Below are 22,232 nucleotides of genomic sequence, written 5' to 3'. Positions count from 1 at the left end.
ACCAATCAGACTTCCAAGAAACTATTTCAATAACCTAGAAAAAATAACAACAGAATTTATATGGAACAACAAAAGGTCGAGAATTTCAAGGGAAGTAATGAAAAAAAAATTAAGTGAAGGTGGTCTAGCTGTACCTGATCTAGAACTGTATTATATAGCAACAGTCACCAAAACCATTTGGTATTGGCTAAGAAATAGACTAGTTGATCAGTGGCATAGGTTAGGTTCACAGGGCAAGATAGTGAATAAAAATAGCAATCTAGTGTTTGACAAACACTAGGATCCCAAATTTTGGTATAAGAATTCATTATTTGACAAAAACTGCAGGGAAAACTGGAAATTAGTATGGCAGAAACTAGGCATGGACCCACATTTAACACCACATACTACGATTAGATCAAAATGGGTCCAAGATTTAGGCATAACGAACAAAATCATAAATAAATTGGAGGATCATAGGATGGTTTACCTCTCAGACTTGTGGAGGAGGAAGGAGTTTGTGTCCAAGGGAGAACTAGAGACCATTATTGATCACAAAATAGAAAATTTTGATTACACCAAATTAAAAAGTTTCTGCACAAACAAAACTAATGCAAACAAGATTAGAAGGGAAGTAACAAATTGGGAAAACATTTTTATAGTTAAAGGTTCTGATAAAGGCCTCATCTCCAAAATATACAGAGAATTGACTTTAATTTATAAGAAATCAAGCCATTCTCCAATTGAAAAATGGTCAAAGGATATGAACAGGCAAATTTCAGATGATGAGATTGAAACTATTTCTACTTATATGAAAGAGTGTTCCAAATCACTATTGATCAGAGAAATGCAAATTAAGACAACTATGAGATATCATTACACACCTGTCAGATTGGCTCAGATGACAGCAACAAATAATGATGAATGTTGGAGGGGCTGTGGGAAAACTGGGACACTGATGCATTGTTGGTGGAGTTGTGAAAGAAGCCAACCATTCTGGAGAGCAATCTGCAATTATGCCCAAAAAGTTATCAAAATGTACATACCCTTTGACCCAGCCATACTACTACTGGGCTTATATCCCAAGGAAATACTAACGAAGGGAAAGGGACCTGTATGTGCCAAAATGTTTGTGGCAGCCCTTTTCAGAGTGGCTAGAAGCTGGAAAATGAATGGATGTCCATCAATTGGAGAATGGTTGGGTAAATTTTGGTATATGAATGTTATGGAATATTATTGTTCTGTAAGAAATGACCAAGAGGAGAAATACAGAGAGGCTTGGAGAGACTTACATCAACTGATGCTAAGTGAAACACGCAGAACCAGGAGATCATTATACACTTCAACAACAATACTGTATGAGGATGTATTCTGATGGAAGTGGATATCTTCAACATAGAGAAGAGCTAATCCAATTCCAATTGATCAATGATGGACAGATTCAGCTACATCCAGAAAAGGAACACTTTGAAATGAGTGTAAACTGTTATTTCTACCTTCTGAATCCATTTCTTCCTGTGTAACAAGAAATTTGGTTCTACACACATATATTGTATCTAGAATATATTGTAATATATTTAACATGTATAAGACTGCCTGCCATCTGGGGGAGGAGGATGGGAAGAAATCTGAACAGTAGTAAGTGCAAGGGATAATGTTGTAAAAAATTACCTAAAAAAAACCTAAAACCTAAAAAAAAAAAACTAATGTGATTAATGTGAAAATGAGTTTTCCAAGATAAAAGCACTTCTCTCCCCTACATCAAATTGAAAGGATGGAAGAGATTTAGAAACTCAAAATCTCAGAAAAGTGAATGCTCAAATTATCTTGACATGTAATTGGTAAAACATCAAATGTTATTAAAAATAAAATTAATACATTCAGAGTAAAAGTTCAGAAAGAAATTATCAACATTTTTTTCAATTTCAGCTCAATGAAAATCCAATCTATTACTATTCAATATTTGTAATATTTCTTTCACTGGGAAGTGATCTTTTTTACTCTTTTAGAATTTTTCTTTCTTTCAAATGCTTTAAAAATTATTCTGAAATATCTCTTGCACTTTTGGGAGGGGGCTTTTTCTCTCATGGACTTTTTTTTTATAGGCATCTAGTTCAGGTCTTGCCACTCTTCCTGCAGAATTTTGAATTTATCTTGCCTCACAGAGAATTTTAGATACTGAACTGAATGGGTTCAAATGTCCCACTATTGGTCATAATGAAAATAGAAATATTGATGATTCTGTTCAATTTCATATTTATTCATTGTCATTCTTCCAGGTTTGTAGACAAATTCTTTCAGAATGATCTGGCTAGTCTTCATGCAAAACAGCCTACAGGCTTATTCTCTCCTTAATGGCTTTTCATTTTTTTGCAAAGCAATACCTGTCTTCATCTTCTAACTTCAATTTTTTTTTTTAATAAATTGTGTTGTTCTAAGCTTGAGCTAATTTTAGTGCTAACATCTCTCTTTATTGCAGAGATGATATATCCCAACTGATGCAGGTTCTGGGCTATTTTGGCTTCCTCTTTGAGATAATGGTTTAGTATTGACTGAAGTTCCCATTTTGGAGGGTTTGATAGCTTGTTTAAAAACAGCAGGTTATAGCTATTATATCCCTTTCATATTTAGGCTTTCTCCTCATTTGCATTAATTTTTATCTTAACACTGGCCAGTCTATGATCTGAATGTCCATAACCATCTAATTCTGAAATTATTCCAACAATGGTAACCAATCATTTTTGTTTGTTAGGATGATATCAGTTTTGTGTTTGGGAGTGGGTGGTTGTAGTTGGGTTTTGCTTTGTTTTTGGTGATATCAAAAATTTTTCTTTCATGCATATGCTAAGATCAAACAAGATCCCATGACACATTCCACCAAAGAGATACTTTTTTCCAATAAGCTAGATGTAAATAATGAAGTATATGCTCACCTAAGGTGTTTGCCAGTGCTGTTTAGGATGCTCTGGACAGAGTCCAAATAGAATAGGTTGTATATGATGGAAATGATTTCCAAATACTCCTAGTTGGAGATGACATTTTGCTGACTGCATCAAGTCTTGGAACATGAAAAAGTCCCACATTCAGTAAAAAGAGATTGGTTAAAGTAGATAAAAGTAAGTATTTCCAGATTCTGTGTAGTTTAATGGGCAGCCCCATCTAGTTGGTTTGTCTATAGGTTTGTAGATGTGTTTCTATGTACAGATATACATGCACACATCAAAGCCTGCATGGGCACTGAACAACAACAATGCACTGGTCTCAAAATTGTTGGGGAAGGGAGAGACAATTGGATGTCATTTGAGAAACTTCACAGCACTTCTAATAATCACATTGCCACATTTCATAAGCACTACTATTCTTTCAGGAATTATATTTGGCTATAGTAAAGTTTTTAAAATCCCAGACCCAAACACATGATCTCAAAAGAATGAAAATTATAGATAATTCCAAGGATCCATGGACATATATGTGGTGAATATAAATAGATGTAGGCAATAATGACTTTGATGTAGTAAGTGATGTCAAAGACATGAATGAACAGAAAGAGAGGTGGACTAATCTTGCATTGAAAATAAAAATTTGCACTGGTCCTCAAGTATTAAAAAAACCAAGAGAATAATTCACTATGTTTCCTGGATTCTTTATGAAGAACAATAAAAGTTCTGTAGGAGCAGATCGGATAGAAGGATTAAAAGAAGAAAGTGTCATAAGAATTCACATTCTTGATTAAAGATCAAGGGTCCATTCAAAGGATTTCATAGAATTATCATGCTTTTATTTATTTGCATTTGTCAATGTGCATATTCCTAAGGGAAAGTGAAACAAGTAATAACATGAAATATATGTTATGATCCTCATGAGTGACATTAAGATTATTTCATAAAGAAAATCAATTGAATGAGAGTACAAAACTTTTGTGGGACAATCTTAAATAATTACAAATCAATAAAGAAAACTGCAAATAGTAATCACCAATAAACAAATGCTTAGTATGCCTATAGGAAGTGTTTTCTCTCTTGCAGAATCATAAATAAGAGTTTTTTTCTTTTCATAGGCAGTGTTTGTTGACATTTTTCACCTCTTTGCAATGATATTCAATTTCAATCACTATTGTTTACTAAGCATTCCATGATGTAAATTCCATGACTTAATCTTATTCTTTTAGAGATGTTAATTTTTTTCAATTTTAAGTTTTAGTTACTGTACCTTTTAGCATTATCTAAGGCATTTGCATTTGCTCCATTCTCTAAGAGCAAGTCTGCCATGTTGATGTTATTTCTTGAAATTGCCAGCAAAAGTGGTGTGAGGCCTTCCTGCAAAGTCAAAATAAAGATATCTTTATATTAAGCAAGAATTCTATATTTAATTCAATTCAGCTTATAACATTTTGTAAACATCTTGTGAATTTGCTAATGACACGTTAATGGAACACCAGCGTCAGAAGACCAGAGCACAAATCCTTTATTAATTAATTCCTATGTGACCATAAAGCAAATGATTTCACCTCTCTGGGTCCTAAGTTTCTTTACCTGTAAAATGAAACTAGAGATCACTGGGATTCCTTCTAGTTTATAATATGTAACAATATTTTAAAAGACAGAAATTCAGAATTTGTTGAGACCATTTCATATTATGCCATGAGTGTCTCCCATTCTTGTCACTTTCATTTCTTTTTTTTAAATTAATTTTGTAATTATTATATTTTTGACAGTACATATGCATAGGTAATTTTTTTTACAACATTATCCCTTGTATTCCCTTCTGTTCTGAATTTTGCCTATCTTCCCTCCACCCCTCCCCTAGATTGCAGGCATTCCCATACATATTAAATATGTTACAGTATAACTGAGATACAATATATATGTGCAGAACTGAATTTTTGTTGTTGTTGTTGTTGTTGCAAAGGAAGAATTGGATTCTGAAGGTAAAAATAACCTGGGAAAAACAAAACATGCAAACAGTTTCCCCTCATTTCCCAGTGTTCTTCTCTGGGTGTAGCTGATTCTGTCCATCATTGATCAATTGGAATTGGATTAGATCTTCTCTATGTCACTTTCATTTCATAATCAATTATTGTCCAAATGAAGCCAAACTTATTTCCACAGACCTCTACTAAAAGAAAGCTATATCCTGGTTGGGTTTAAAGTTGACTAGTTATCTTTACCATTCCTCCTGAATTTATAAATTCAAAACAATCACAACCACAACAACAACAAACAAAACAAATGTTTTAAAATTTTGCCTTAAGAGGGTTAAATCTGGAAGAAAGCCATTTGCCTAGTATTTTCCCTCTCTTACCAACTTTCCTGGAAAGAAAATGACTTTAAATGTGTAGTCCTTAGGATCAAAAGAACAAAACAAAACAAAACAAAAAAACAAAACACAACAAAACAAACAAACAAAACAACATGTACTTAAGAATTTGTTCCTGTGAAAATTTTGTCTCTGTGTAGTGATACCTAGTAGGAACAAATCGTTTAAAATCTGCTTTGTTATACAAGAGGTTAGCTTCTACCTTATTTTTTGCTTCAATATCAGTCGGGTATTGAAGTAGTTTTTTTGCTATGAATTCATTATGACCTAGGACAACATAGTGAAGTGCAGTGTTGTTGTTGCCATCCCCAAGATTAGGGTCTGCACCATGTTCAAGCAAGATTGTTGCACACTCCTTCTGCTGACATTCTATTGCCTGTAGATATAATATACACAAAGAAATAACAAAGCAATATAAAATTTAGTATATTCAAGCATCATTAGGGATATTTAAAGAAGTTAGCAAAAGCTACTAACTTATTTACTAACTTTTAATTTTCTTAATCACAGAAAGAAATCAACATGCATTTCATTGACCATCACGGTTAACTAATACATACCTTTATTAACGGTGTTCGACTGTCATTGTCCAACAAATTTAGTTTGCAATTTTTCTCTACTAGGAGAGATACAACATCTGGATGTCCATTGGCACAAGCCAGGTGAAGAGGTGTTCTACAAAAATGAGGGAGTAATATGATTGTTTGATAATGTACTACAACAATCAAAATTTTACCATTTTTAGGATAGTTTTAATGTAATATGTATTATTATTCTTATGCCTAAATTATAATTTCCAAAAATAAATGGGTACTACTGTCCCCTAAAGAAATACAAAATATGCATTAACTCTCATTGCTGGTATGGTAGACAAAATTGCCAGGGATGGATGGGGTGGGGTGGAATATATTCAGGAGGTAGATTTACATTTCATTACAGATTGCATTAGAAATTTGCTCCGTTTCTGACCTGTGCTAAATCACCTTTCCTCAGGCAATTTGCTGACCCCTTGCACCTTGGCACTTACCATATTGGTTACCAAAACCAATGGTAACCAATTGGTTACCATAACCAAAAAATAAGAAAACAGATTTTTAAAAATAAGAAAATAGAACAGATTGTGAAACAACTCATAAAAAAGCAATAGATCTATAGAGAAAATAAAGAAGAGAAAATATAAGAACTGGACTGCCAGAAAATTATGACAAAAAAGCAGCTCTTCCAAATCTTTTCATCCCTTTTCAAACCTCCCATAGTATACTCTGTTCACCTTTTCAGCTAATTAAAAAAAAAAAACCTACTCATATTTTACTGGGGAAAAAAATTGAGACCATTTCCTGAGATCTCCCTCTTTCACCCTCTTTCTCACCTAACTCATCTAAATATCTTCTACCATTATTTTTCATTTACCTATCTCATATGAAGAGGTAGTCTTTTTCCTTGCCAATAAAAATGCCTCTTTGTATACAAGCGATACCATTCTATAATACTTACCATTCCTCTTGTCACTTATCTTCAATCTTTCATTGCATCCTGGATATTTCCCTGCTTGCCTACAAAAATCCCCTTGTCTTCTCCCCCCTTCCCCAAAGTAACTACACTTGATCAACTGATGCCTACTATCATCCCCCATTTCTCCTGTCTTTTGTAATTGAATGTCAGAAAATTAAGGGTTTTTTTCTAAATTCTTCACTGAATCTAATGAATCTATCTCTTAATTAACAAATCTTTTTCTTTATTCTCATTTTAGTAACCTCTGGTGTCTTTGAAAGTGCATTCATTTTCTCCTTAATATTCCCTTCTAAATTGTGTAACACTGCTTTCTCCTGGTTCTCTTCCCAAGTATCAGATTCTTAGGCTTCTTTGCTTAAGTCCCTTTCTTGATTAACCTCTTAGCATAAGGTCAATCCCTACTGCACTATTCCTTTGTATCTATATCTATATATATATCTATATCTATCTATCTATCTATCTATCTATCTATATATTTATATCTATATCTATAGATCTATATCTATAGATCTATAGATCTATATAAAACACAGGTCTTAATAAAAGCACAATTAATTTTCTGCCTTGAATCTTTCATTCTTCATAGATCGTGTCCATATTTCACCAGCCCAGGGCAGCTAAGTGGCACAATGAACAAGAGTTCTGGACTTGGTGTCAGGAAAACTCTTCTTGAGGTCAAATGTGATGTTAGATAAGTAAAGTTTTGTGACCCTGAGGTTATTTGACCTTGTTTGCCTCAATTTCCTATCCCTCAAAAGGGGGTTGAAGGAAATGGCAAAACATTCCATTAAGTTTCCCAAGAAAATCCCCCAATATTCTTAAGTATAGCCTGACAAAATCGTTTTAGACCTGTAAACAATTCAGCAGATGGGAATAGTATTTGCTTCCACGTTGCTACTGATCAAGAATATGTTGGCCTGACGAAATGACAAATGGAGTTTCCAATTCATTAAAAGTGGCTAGGTAGGAAGGGGAAGTGAAGCCCGCTTTTGGGACTTGCTATCCTGACCCTGTCCTAGGTGCTGAAGTGGTTTGATTTCCCGATGGTTAATTGGGATGCACTTCATCTACTCCTGTGCAGGGATGTCTTACCTAGGGTTTGGGCTTTCCCTTCTCTCCTTCTAACCCAACCTTTGCTCTTACCGCTTCACTTTATCCAGATCATTCACATCGTTTTTTCCCAGCAGCAGTAGCTGCTGCACCTTCGCCACATCTCCACGCAAGGCAGCTTTGTGGATCTTCCTGAGGTCCTTGCTCCGGATCAGGTATCCTTCGGTGGGGTAGGGTGTTTGGACCCCAAAGGAACTCGAAAGCTTGAAGGGGCGAGATGGAAATTGCCCCTTCTTCTTGCAGAAATTGAAAATCTTCATTGCGGAGACAGGCTTTAGGCTGAGGAGTCCTCGTTCGAGCCCCTCAGCCTACTCAGAAGGGGAATTAAAAGGGGGTATTAAAGGGGGAATTCAATGGGGGTATTTAAGGGAAAATTAAAATGGAAACAAAGGGGAATTAAAAGGGGAAATAAAGGGAAAATGAAAGTGGAAACAAAGGGAGAATTAAAAGGGGAAATGTCAATAACTCGAGACTCGAGATTTGGGGATCTGTGAACTCGCAACAGTTAATAACCGATTCAGCACTAGAGCTGATAGCAATCCTGGCAATGGCCGGAGGGAAAGTGATGCCTTTATCAGGTCCGAGGTTCACGAGGATGCAATAAAGGGTCAAGGCACGCACTGGTGAGCGCACGGATGCCAAATCCGTTAGCTCTCAGCTCGAGGAGTCCAAAGCTCGAGGGCACGAGGATGGGTGAGACCTGGAGCTCTTGCGTTCAAATCTCGAGACCTGTTTTATTTACTTTTGTAATGAGCAAAGCACTTCCTCTAGGAGCCTGGTTTCTTCTGTAAAATGATCTTCTACTCGATAATCTCCCAAGGTTCTTGCAGTCCTTTTAACAATTCTGTGAAACTGAAGGAAGCGACCCTCGGGGCCCAGATGGACAAATACAGTCCAGTGCCTCTTCTGATTCTTCCTACCCCGTAAGTGTGTCTGGGAAGCATTTGTACCGGACAGACAGCCACACATCTGGTGTCAACCATGTAGCCCTCGGTTCAAGACCATCCCTACAGAATTTAATTTTCCTTATTGGTGCTCTTATTAAAGGAGGGAGAAGGGAAGGATTTCAACACTTTCTATGCAATGGAAAGAGATACCCCTTCTAGTTTAAATATAAACATAAAGATTTAAACATACCCTAAGGCTATATAGACGATAAAAGCCCCATTCAGGTGTGGGCTAATGAGATTGCCTCCGAGTATTGTGTTTTTATGGAAGTTTAAGTCACTTGGAGGGATTTTGATGAGGTCTGCTATAATGTGGGTAGAAGGTCCCAGTATTTTGTTTTACTGACTTGGGTTCAACGTCCCAAACGTAAGAAAATTTCTTCAAAAGGAAACAATGCAGGTCATGCTCTTGCTAGTCTTGTTTTTTTGCCCTCTCCTGCTTTTCCCTGTGCCTATGTTCCATTAATGATGTGAAATGTATCCTGTGCACATCGGCTCATACTGATTTCTTTCAGCTCCAGATTAACTGAACCTAAAAATACAGAAATGATACATGCTGCTCCTGCTGCTGCTGCTGATAGTTCTCCTTGTCATCTTGTCTTCTCTTCCTCCCTCTTCATCTCCATTCCCTTGTCTCCCCTTTCCCCCCTCCCTTCTTCGTTTTTCTCTTTCCCTTTTCTTCTTCCCCTTCCCTTCCCCCTCCTCCTTTCTTCTCTTTTCCTTCTCCTAGTCCCTCTTTCCCTCCCTCTAGTCCTGCATTCCCTCCCCTCCCCTCCCTTGCTTTTCCTTCTAGTCGTTCTTTCCAACAAACCAAAATATCAATTCTGCCTGTAGGTCTTTTGGTCTCCGTAGGGATTACTTGTGATCCAGTTTGTAAATCCTGTGGTCAACATCTAGGTTATACTTGTGAGATGGCTCCAACAATATCTATTTAAGGCATAGTCTCCATTGTTTGTGCCTTACCTGATATCCTGTAGAACTTCAATACTGTCTCTAAATTGCATGTGATGGATAAAATGCCTAACATTTAGCACTACGATATACTTTCAACAGATTTGGACAATGGTTTGGCTTGTTTAAAGGCCCCTGAACAAGTAACAGACTCCATTATCATATACATATTATACTATCTATACATTGTGGACAGAAAAGTGGTCATGAATTATATAATTATTTGAAAATACAGATACTACTTATTGGGGAGAAGATCAATGTATATGATCTGATAAACAGGTAAATCTAGTATATGGATATTCAAATATAGAGGCAAATCATTAATTAAAATGTCATGACTTACAGGTCATGTTCTTTGTGGCACAGTTCTTTTTTGATGTCCTGACCCAGTTTCCCTACTTGTCTTATTTAGTTACTCTGCTCAGGTTATAAGCATTTCAACTTAATGTTTGATGGGATGAATGTACCCATCCAGGGACCTCCCCCATTATGTCACAGGTCTTGTAACCCTATAAAACCATCTTATATCCCACATTCAGGGACACATTCTTTGAGAAGAGAGTCTCAGTCAGCCCTGGGACCAACCATGATCCATTTGGTCCCAGGAAATCTCTCTATTAAATAAATTGTTAAATTGTTCTGTAATCTCTATCTTGCTCAGTTTTTCAAGCATTACAATGACATACTAGGCTGAAACCTAGTATGAAATTTGTGGAATTTGAAAAACATTTTCATAAACTTTTAATGAATGCAGATGTAAATGGACAAATAATTTCTCTTGGTGACACTAATAGCTCTCACATACTTCATACCTTAAGGTTTACACAGTACTTTATATGCTTTATCAGCTGAGTACAAACCATCATTTTATCACTAGGAAACCATTACTTGTTGCAGGATTAAATCAATGTTAAATTAGATTTGACCATTGTCTCCTTAATTCCACTTAGTACCTTGTTTCAAGTTCTGGCCCATAACATCTCCCATTTTCTTTTGTTTTTAGAACATAGGTGGTCATGAGCTCCCTGACTTCTCAAGGTGGTGTTCAAGGAGAACCAAAAAAGGAGGTGATCACACCTTCCCTGACTGCTTTTAGTTCTTCTCCGTTGTTTTGAGATTTTTTTCCCCTTTTTCTGTCTCTGTCTGATGGACAAGGAGGATATGGCTCATTGGCACCCATCTGATTCTTTCTCCATCTGTAGAAATACAAGCAAACTTTCTTCCCCAAGCAGTTAACCTATCTAGTCCCTTCTATTTACCACTTGCTAAATTTCTCCTCAACACCTGGCAATGACATTGGAGCTGATCGCACTGGACACTGCCCTTCTTTTGGGTTAAAAAAAAGCCTGTATTCTCTCCAATTATAATCCCTTTCTCCCATCTGATTTTTTTTCTGATTCATCACATCAGAATCCTGAACTTCTAAAGGTGTAACCTTGGCTGCCATCATGTCCCATCTGTTTTTTATTTGATGTCTTGGAGCTGGGCCCTGCCTCTCATTTCCCTGTGTCAATCTACATTCTGAGTCCCAGTGGAAACCTCATTTGCATTTTGGACATAGTATTTTAGGTTTTGTGTCACTCTATCTTCTCACTCTATCTCTATACCTACATTGAGCTCTCAGATGTCCAACTTTCCCACATTGAAAACATCAGAGAGTATCTCTGGAAGTCCCTTGTCAAGAGGGATCCCGTCTTCCCATGTTCATCATAGTCTGAGTACAATAAGCATTTTGTGCCTACTGTGGCACAGTGTCTTATGATATCCTCTAAAGGAGCATCTTTGTGTAGTTCCCATATAAACCTTCTGCAATCCTCATTAGCATTTTACTTAGCCAGCTGTCTTCTCATCATTCCTGTAGCTGCATTTTCTCCAATGGTTCTTGTGACAGCTGTTTGCAAACGTCCCACAAAATCAGCAAAAAAATCATTGGAACCTTGCTCTATTTTTATGAAGGCTTCCCCTCGATCTTTTCTTGGGAGGGTGCCCCAAGCTTTTATTACAGCAGTAGCAATTTGTTCATAAGCTGCTATGAGATAGTTAGTCTGTGTTGAATTGTCTGCATAATGACCTTCACCTGCTAGTTGGTCAAAGGTGATCTGTACATTAACTTCAGTTTTCTGTTTGTGGTGGGTTTGTGTCCTGCATAATTCATTATATTCAGAAAGCCACAAGTTTTGTCCAGCTTCTAAAGATGTCCTTGTTATGGATTTCCAATCACTAGGGGTTAAGATTTCATAAGCCAGATTGTCTAGTAACATCTTAATATAAGATGATATAGCCCCATGAAGTGTGCAATCCTTTTTCAAATCTTTTTTTTTTCCCAGGTCAAAAGCAGTGTATCTTCGCCACTGTTGACCTAAGAGTCAAGCACTTCAATCACAGGTATCCATTTATTAAATCAGATAGATATATCCTGTCCTTTGTTTGCCTTAACCAGTCCCTTTTGTAATCTTGTCATAGGCTGCTTCATAGGTGATGCTGAATGTGTTACTGCCCCTTTCCCTTCTTCTTCTCCCTCTACCCATAAAATGTTGAGGGAAGTAGGTCAGGGGTTGGGAAATACCCTAATTTCTCTTGTTGTGAACTACCACACTAAGAATTGAACTTAACTCCATTCTTATCTAATTCTTCATGCTTTTCACCTAGTTTTTCTTGATCCTCCCTCCCTTGCTCTTTACTCTTTTTTCTTACCCTAATACTTATTTCTTAAAGCCAATTGTATTAAATGCTATGTATCAATTGTTTCTTTGGATATTGAGTCAATTCCATTATCATTGTAGTATTCAGATAATTGCTCTCCTGCTAATTTCAACTCATTTGGATTCAATTTTTTTTTCCTTCGAGAACCAAGGATATGTGTACTGTACTGTTTCTAAAACTTCATTGATCTGCTCCCAAGTTACTCTCAAACATTGGCTTTTCATAAATCTGACAATGCTCACTACACATTTTACCTTTATTGCAAAAGAAGGCTGTTTTCTAAGCATCTGTCCCATTTCAGCTGAAGTACTAGTTTAGCCCTTAATAAAGTTTCCTTCTTGTACTCACTCTAATTTCGGGTTCAAAGATGAACGTCCTTGGTCCCACGTTTAGGTGCCAAAATGTAATATGGTCTCTAAAATATAATGTTTTCTGTTGAGGTTTCCTTGGGGTCTCTGGGAGCAGCCTTGGTTTCAGTTCAGTAATCACCACATGAGTAGCAGGGCTTAAAATCCAAATCCTTTATTGTCTCTTTCAAAATTTTGTCTCCTTCACTTGGGGCTCAGCTAGATTTCTGGAGGCCTAGCTCTCTCTTTGGTTCCTAGAACTTGAGCTCCCGCTTGCCTTCTCTGGCTTCTGAATCTCCCCAAATCCAAAGATTTGTGCTTTAGCCATGATAAAGGTGGACAATGAATGAATCTGTCTCAGCCTCCTACCTCTTCTAGTGTGCTTGTCTCTTCTGGCCCTGAGAGCTTCTGCATATACATTCCACACTGAGTAAAAACCAATCATGATATCACTAGGAGAACATTATTTGTTGTAGGATTAAATCAATGCTAAACTAGATTGAACCATTGTCTTCTCCATTCTACCTTGTAATTCCACTTAGTACCTTGTTTCAAGCTCTGGCCCATAACAGGGGACTGAGTCAAAACCACAAGATGAATGAGCCCAGGTGATCTTGTAAATTTCAAAAGATAATGAGGCTATAAAAGGCCACTGAAATTGTGACTATAGGGTTTACTGAAGTGGTCAGTTGTAGTGGTAGCAGCAGGTTGCAGCAAAAGAAAGAGTTGGCATATGAGAAAGAGAAGCCACTGGAAAAGATCTGCCTTGGAAACCTCCCCCCCACACACACAAACACCGTTTGATTGAACCTTCTTCATGAAAATGTGAAATTGTTAATTTAAACAATTGTCAAACAGAATTATGTGTGCAGACTTACTTTAAGCTTCCTACAGCTTGGCTTCCAGTTGAATTTTCAAGTCCTATTTAAATTGTTCATTTAATGTACACTCTAATTCACCTCTGCTCATCATTGTTTTCTATGGGAAAGGAAAAAAAAAGTCCTATTATCTGAATTATGGGATGATATTTTACATTTCTTTCCATTGGAGAAAACCTAGCTACTCAAAAGCAACACTCAGGTAGACTCTAGCCATTTTCCCTTTGAAGTAGGGTTGAAGTAAGGAAAAGGGAGAGGAGGAGCCAATGGATGCTCTAACAGATTCCAATTTAATTGCTTTTTTTCTGCTATTTGAATGTCAGACTTCTCTCAAAATTGAATATTGGGGAAAGGGGAAAGGCAGGTGAAGGGCAAAAATTAGTGGAGGTTGCGGTTCTTTGTGGCTTTTCCCAAGGAACATGTAGCTAGTCATTGCATTTGATATGGGGATGTTAGCATAATTTTGGAGCCCTTTCCATTTGTAGAGCTCAGTGGATTGAATGCAATACAGGGAGTGACAAAGACCTTAACTCAAGTCCAGCCTCACATGCTTTCTATTTAGGTGATCCTGGACAAGACACTTACCTTCTGTTTGCCTCAGTTTCCTCATCTGTAAAATGGGGAGAATAATAGAACCCAATTCTCAGCACTGTAATAAGGATCAAGTGAGATAACATTCACAAAATGCTTAGCACAGGACTTGCATGTAGTAAGCACTATATAAATGTTACTCATGATGACAATGATGATGTTAATTATTGGAGAGATTCTCCACAGAGAACTCTTGTAAAGTGAGTGGGTGCCTTCCCATATAGAATCTAGCATAAGCACATTTAGCTAGATTTCTCCAAGGCCCACAAGCTTTCCTTTGATTTTCTTTCCCCTAGCCCTGACTTTGCAAATATTCTATGGTGCTAGAGGTAATGGTTGTTTTCCTCCATTTTCAAAGAGGACCAAAATGACATTACTATGTTAGTGTCAAATTAATGCATCTGACTGGCGGATCAGATCAATGTGACCTTGGAATCTTGTCCCACAGGTCAGACACTGTTAGGATTCTTACAAGGTGCTAAGACATGGAATGGATAAAGATAACAATTATCTAATTTAGCATGGTTCAGTATGACTGATCTGATCCTACAAGGAGATGTTATGGGCCAGAACTTGAAACAAGGTACTGAGTAGAATTGAGGAGACGATGATTAAATGTAATTTAGCATTGATTTAATCATACAATAAATAATGGTTTCCTAGTGATGAAATGATTGGTGTGTGCTCAATGTGCAGCATATAAGAAAGAAGCTCTCAGGGCCAAGGAGGACTTTGGGAGATTCAGAGTCAGGATTTGGTCAAGGAGATTCACAAGACGGGCAGAACGAAGGAAGACAGAGAAGTGGTGGTAGGCTGTCCTCGGGAGAACACTGAAACCAAGATCTGGAAGGCCTTCAGACAACTAGCCAAGCCCCAAATGAAGGAGATAAGATTTGGAAAGAGACAGTAAAGGCTTTGGACTCCTGGCTGCATTTGGGATTATTGAAATGAACTAAAACTAAGGCTGCCTCCAAAAGCTCCCCAAGAAACATACTCCAAGAATGATTACAATTTAGAGAAAAAAAAAAAAAAACATTACAAGACACAAATAGTTCTTATGAATATTTGAGGTGATTTCTCTAACCTTGTGCATCTCCCACTTCTTTTGCACTAATTCAGTCCTATTTTGCTCATACAGCACATTTGTCTAAGGAGAGCATGCCATGAAGAGCAGTTCTAAGTCTCTCAAGTCATGTAATCAGTTCTCAAGTTGAAACCTTGAGAGTGTCTCTGTACTGCTTTTTCTGAGCACCTTGTGAGTTCTTGTCTGTGTGATTTCTCCATAAAGGGCTTTTTGGCAAGTGTCCATAAGGCACTTAGAACAGTGTGATCAGCCCACAGATTTGCACTCTGTGCAGTTTGGACACTTGACAGATTAGTTTAAGAAAGGACTTGGGAACTTTACAGAAAAATTGGGGAGAATCAGAGTGCTGCAACTGCCTCTGCCCATGCTGGACAAACAAAGTGCCCCCAACTCCTAATCTTCTCTTTCTCCCACTTGATCCCCCAACATCCCCACCAGTTCCTAGAGGTCCTCTTTTAACCCACCCCAGACGTAGACATTTTGAACCTGGCATACTGTGAGTGTTACTCCCTGGCTCTCAAAAAACAAACAAACAAACAAACAAACAAACAAACAAAAAAAAAAAAAAAAAAAAAAAAAAAAAAAAAAAACTAGCCTTGAAACCTCACCCAGGTAAGAATCCAAATGAAGGAGAAAAGTTCAAACAGATTTCTCAAGTTTATGACGTGATTTCTGATGCAAAGAAAAGAGACTTTATGACAAAAGTACAAAACAAGCTATCAAAGAGGATGGTTCTGGTGTTGGCTTTGGTTCTCTAGTGGATATCTTTGACATGATTTTGGAGGAGGTGGAAGAATACAAAGGGAACAGAAAGGTAAAAATGTTGTTAATCAGTTGTTTGAGAAACTGAAAGATTTATATAATGGTGCAACAAGAAAACTGGCTTTGCAAAAGAATGTAATTTTTTGTTTGTTTATTTATTTATTTATTTATTTATTTGTTTGTTTGTTTATTTATTTTGCTCAAGGAAAGGAACTATTTTCCTTTTTATTATTTCAAATTACATTTAGTTTACAAGTTAGAGACATAGCAAATAAATAGGTGACTTCACTTTACATCCTGCTCCTAATATATATAGCTAGGTGACCCTGGTTTCCCTAGTCAAGTCACTTAACCTTTTTTTTTATTATTAATTTTATAATTATAACATTTTTGACAGCAAATATGCATATGTATTTCTTTTTTACAACATTATCCCTTGTAGTCCCTTCTGTTCTGAGTTTTTTTTTTCTTTCCTTCCCTCCATCCCTTCCCCTAGATGGCAGGTATTCACATACATATTAAATATCTTATTGTATATCTTAGGTAGAATATATATGTGCAGTACCGAATTTTGCTGTTGTTGTTGTTGCAAATGAAGAATTGTATTCAGAAGGTAAAAATAATCTGGGAAGAAAAACAAACAACAACAACAACAACAACAAAAATGCTCACAGTTTACACTCATATCCCAGTGTTCCTTTTCTAGATGTAGCTGATTCTGTCCATCATTGATCAATTGGAATTGGATTAGCTCTTCTCTATGTTGAAGATATCCACTTCCATCAGAATACATCCTCATACAATATCACTGTTGAAGTATATAATGATCTCCTATTTCTGCTCGTTTCACTCAACATCTCTCCAAGCCTCTCTGTATTCCTCCTGTTGGTCATTTCTTACAGAACAATAATATTCCATAACATTCATGTACCATAATTTATCCAACCATCCTCCAATTGATGGACATCCATTCATTTTCCAGTTTCTAGCCAATACAAAAAGGGCTGGCACAAACATTTTGGCACATACAAGTCCCTTTCCCTTCTTTAGTATTTGCTTGGGATAGAAGCCCAGTAGTAGCACTCCTGGGTCAAAGGGTATGCACATTTTGATAACTTTTGGGGCATAATTGCAGATTGCTTTCTAGAATGGTTGGATTCTTTCACAACTCCACAAACAATGCATCAGTGTCCCAGTTTTTCCGCATCCCCTCCAACATTCATCATTATTTATTCCTGTCATCTTAACAAATCTGACAGGTGTGTAGTGATAACTCAGAGTTGCCTTAATTTGCATTTCTCTGATCAATAGTGATTTGGAACACTTTCATATAAATGGAAATAGTTTAAATTTCATCATCTGAAAATTGTCTGTTCATATCTTTTGAGCATTTATCAATTGGAGAATGGCTTGATTTCGTATAAATTAAAGTCAATTCTCTGTATATTTTGGAGATGAGGCCTTTATCAGAATCTTAACTATTACTTCCCTTCTAATCTTGTTTGCATTAGTTTTGTTTGTGCAAAAACTTTTTATTTTGATGTAATCAAAATTTTCTGTTTTGTGATCAATATGGTCTCTAGTTCTCCTTTGGACACCAATTCCTCCCTCCTCCACAAGTCTGAGAGGTAAACTATCCTATATTCCTCTAATTTATTTAGATCTCGTTCTTTATGCCTAAATCTTGGAAGCATTTTGATTTTATCTTTGTATGTGGTGTTAAATGTGGGTCCATAACTAGTTTCTGCCATACTAATTTCCAGTTTTCTCAGTAGTTTTTGTCAAATAATGAATTCTTATCCCAAAAGTTGCAATCTTTCGGTTTGTCAAACACTAGATGCCTATTTTTATTCACTATCTTGCCCTGTGAATCTAACCTATTCTACTGATCAATTAGTCGATTTCTTAGCCAATACCAAATGGTTTTGGTGACTGTTGCTTTATAATACAGTTCTAGATCAGGTACAGCTAGACCACCTTCACTTAATTTTTTTTTTTCATTACTTCCCTTGAAATTCTCGACCTTTTCTTGTTCATATAAATTCTGTTGTTAGTTTTTCTAGGTTATTGAAATAGTTTTATGGAAGTCTGATTGGTATAGCACTAAATAAATAGATTAGTTTAGGGAGTATTGTCATTTTAATTATATTCGCTCGGCCTATCCAAGAGCACCGAATGTCTTTCCAATTATTTAAATCTGACTTTATTTTTGTGTCAAGTGTTTTGTAATTTTGCTCATATAATTCCTGACTCTCCTTTGGTAGATATATTCCCAAATATTTTATACTATCAACAGTTATTTTGAAGGGAATTTCTCTTTGTATCTCATGTTGTTGGATTGTCTTGGTAATGTATAAAAATGCTGAGGATTTATGTGGATTTATTTTGTATTCTGCCACTTTGCTAAAGTTCTGACTTATTTCTAATAGCTTTTTAGCAGAGTCTCTGGGGTTCTCTTAAGTATACCATCGTGTCATTTGCAAAGAGTGATAGTTTTTTTTCCTCATTTCCTACTCTAATTCCTTGAATCTCTTTCTTGGCTCTTATTGTTAAGGCTAGCTTTTCTAGTACTATATCAAATAGTAATGGTGATGGTGGGCAACCTTGTTTCACTCCTGATCTTATGGGGAAAGATTCCAGTTTATCGCCATTACATATGATGTTTACTGACAGTTTTTAATATATGCTCAAGTGTTTTTAGTAGGAATGGATGTTAGATATCATCAAATTATTTTTCTGCATCTATTGAGATGATCATATGTTTTTTTTATTAATTTGATTATTAATATGGTCAATTATACTAATAGTTTTCCTAATATTAAACCAGCCCTGCATTCCTGGTATAAATCCGACTTGATCATAGTGTATTATCCAGGGGATGATTTTCTGAAGTCGTTTTGCTAATATCTTATTTAAGATTTTAGCATCAATATTAATTAAGGAGATTGGTCTATAGTTTTCTTTCTCAGTTTTCAATCTACCTGGTTTAGGTATCAGTACCATGGCTGTGTCATAAAAAAAAAAAAAAAAAAAATTGGTAGAACTCCTTCAATCCCTATTTTTTCAAATAGTTTATATAGCATTGGAGTTAGTGGTTCTTTAAATGTTTGGTAGAATTCACATGTAAATCCATCAGGTCCTGGGGATATTTTCTCAGGGAGTTGGTTAATAGCTTGTTCTATTTCTTTTTCTGAGATGGGACTATTTAGACTACTTCCTTCTTCCTCTGTTAATCTGGGCAAACTATATTCCATTTCATTAAAGTTATCGAATTTATTGTCATAAAGTTGAGCAAAGTACCTCCTTGCTATTGTTCTAATTTCCTCTTCAATAGTGGTGAGTTCTCCCTTTTCATTTTCAAGACTAACAGTTTGCTTTTTCTCTTTCCTTTTTTTAATCAGGTTTACTAAGGGTTTGTCTATTTTGTTGCTTTTTTCATAGGACCCACTCAGTTTTATTAATTAATTCAATAGGTTTTTAATTTCAATTTTATTAATATCACCTTTTAGTTTTAGAATTTCAAATTTCGTGTTTGTCTGGGGGTTTTAATTTGTTTCTTTTCTAGCAATTTTGGTTGTAAGCCCAATTCGTTGACCCTCTTTCTCTATTTTATGCTAGTAGGCCTCTAGAGATATAAAACTTCCCCTTATTACTGCTTTGGCTGTATCCCACACATTTTGGTATAATATCTCATTATTGTCATTTTCTTGGGTGAAGTTATTAATGATGTCTATGATTTGCTGTTTTACGCAATCATTCTTTAGTTTATGATTATTAAGTTTCCAATTATTTTTTGGTCTATTTTACCCTGGCTTTTTATTAAATGTAATTTTAATTGCACTGTGGTCTGAAAAGGATGCATTCATTATTTCTGCCTTACTGCACTTGATTTTGAGGTTTTTATGTTCTAGCATATGATCAATTTTTGTATAGGTTCCATGAACTGCTGAGAAGGAAGTATACTCCTTTCTGTCTCCATTTAGCTTTCACCAAAGATCTATCATATCACACTTTTCTAGTATTCTATTTACCTTTTTGACTTCTTTCTTATTTATTTTGTGGTTTGATTTATCTAATTCTGAGAGTGCAAAGTTGAGATCTCCCACTATTATAGTTTTGCTGTATATTTCTTTTTGCAGCTCTCTTAATTTCTCTTTTAAGAATTTAGAGGCTCTACCACTTGGTGCATATATGTTTAATATTGATACTGCTTCATTATTTATGCTACCCTTTAGCAGGATATAATGCCATTCCTTATCTCTTTTAATTAGATCAATTTTTTTGTTTTATTTGAGATGAGGCTGGCTACTCCTGCTTTTTTGGCTTCACCTGAAGCATAGTAGATTGTGCTTCACCCTTTTACTTTTAGTTTGAATGTATCACCCTGTTTCAGGTGTTTTTCCTATAAACAACATATAGTAGGATTCTGACTTTTAATCCAGTCTGCTAACTGCTTCCTCTTTATGAGAGAGTTTACCCCATTCACCTTTATGGTTAGAATGACTAATTCCATATTGCTTGCCATCCTGTTAACCCCTCCTTATGCTTTTCTCCTTTCCTTCCATATTACCCCTCTACCCAGTATTAAATTGGTGAACACCACTTGCTTTTCACAGCCCTCCCCTTTTTAGTATCTCTCCCCCACTTTAAAGTTCCTTTTCCTATTTTACCCCTTTTTTCTTACAATATCTGTATTGCCTTCCCCTTAGTTTACTGCTTCCCTCTCACTTTTCCATGCAGTGGAAGAAGTTTCACCATAAATTGAATAGGTCTATTGACACACACTATCATCTCCCTCCTTTCTTTCTCTCAGATAGAATAGGTTACCTTTGCCTCTTCATGAGTTATAGTACCACCACTCTACCCTTTTTTATGATATTATTCCCTTTCCACCTCTAGTTTCTAGGACAAATTATACATGTGTTCTTTACATATCTTTATGGCAGAAATATAGTTCTCAAGATTTCTTTTTATGTTTTTAGAAATCTCTTGAGTTCTGTAACATTTGGTGTAGGTCTGGTTTTTTCATCAAGAATAGATGGAATTCATTTATTTCGTTAAATATCCATCTTCTTCCCTGGAAAACGATGCTCATTTTTGCTGGGTAAATTATTCTTGGCTTCATAGCACTTTCTGAATATCATGTTCAAGGCCCTTTGTCTTTTAATGTGGACGCTGCTAGATCCTGCGTTATCCTTATTGTGGCTCCTCCATATCTGAATTGCTTGTTTCTAGCAGCTTCCAATAGTTTTTTTCCTTCATTTGATGGTTCTTAAACTTGGCCAATATATTTCTTGGTGTTTTGATTTCAGAGTCCCTTCTGTAGGTGAAGGATGAATTTTTTCAATGTCTATTTTACCCTCTGTTTCCAAAATGTCTGGGCAGTTCTCTTTGATAATTTCCTGAAAATAGTGTACAGGCTCTTTTTTTCCTCACATATTTCAGGGAGTCTGATTATTCTCAAATTGTCTGTCCTGGATCTGTTTTCCAGGACTGTTGTCTTTCCAATAAGGTACTTGACATTCTTTTCAATTGTTTCATTTTTCTTGTTTTGCTTGAATACTTCTCGGTTTCTTTCTGAGTCATTCATTTCTACTAGCTCAAGTCTAATTTTCAATGATGTATTTTCTTCACTCACTTTTTTATATCTTTTTGTAATTGTCCAAATGAGTTTTTAAGTGAGCTTTTTTCTTCTATGGATTTTTTTTTTCCATTTCATCCATTTTAGTTTTAGAGAGAGCTGTAATCTTTTCCCAGCTCACTAATCCCGTTTTCCTTGGAGTTGTTCCACTCTGGATAACTTCTCCAGACATTCTTTCCAAGCTTCCCTTTCCTTTTCCCATTTCTCTTCTAGGTCTCTTGTGAGAGCCTTTTTGATTTCCTCTATGAGATTCTTTTGTATTGAGGAGCAGCTCATATCCCCCTTAGGGGATTCCTCTGGAGACAATCGGCTTTTAGTGTCCTCAGAAAGAAAAAAAAGAAAGAAAGAAAGAAAGAAAGAAAGAAAGAAAGAAAGAAAGAAAGAAAGAAAGAAAGAAAGAAAGAAAGA

At 36.1% G+C, this 22,232-nt stretch overlaps 1 protein-coding gene across 12 annotated transcripts in view; it reads right to left on the bottom strand.

Annotated features, from left to right (window-relative positions):
* LOC141544742 (uncharacterized) overlaps positions 1-22,232 on the bottom strand; it is a 146,522-nt gene that overhangs the window by 70,897 nt on the left and 53,393 nt on the right. For 11 of the 12 annotated variants that reach the window (XM_074271238.1, XM_074271240.1, XM_074271241.1 and 8 more), the window contains exons 1-4: positions 7,951-9,495; positions 5,856-5,970; positions 5,498-5,671; positions 4,189-4,295 (exon numbers count right to left, since the gene is read on the bottom strand). In XM_074271238.1, the coding sequence (XP_074127339.1) occupies positions 4,189-4,295; positions 5,498-5,671; positions 5,856-5,970; positions 7,951-8,177 (623 nt within the window). In that variant the 5' untranslated portion in view covers positions 8,178-9,495. Of the gene's footprint in view, positions 1-4,188; positions 4,296-5,497; positions 5,672-5,855; positions 5,971-7,950; positions 9,496-22,232 lie in introns of those variants that run through there. The other variant, XM_074271249.1, reaches the window with a different exon arrangement.

Source organism: Sminthopsis crassicaudata, chromosome 5 (genome assembly GCF_048593235.1).
Source record: "Sminthopsis crassicaudata isolate SCR6 chromosome 5, ASM4859323v1, whole genome shotgun sequence".
Classification (NCBI taxonomy): domain Eukaryota; kingdom Metazoa; phylum Chordata; class Mammalia; order Dasyuromorphia; family Dasyuridae; genus Sminthopsis; species Sminthopsis crassicaudata.
This window is presented reverse-complemented; position numbering and strand designations above follow the sequence as displayed.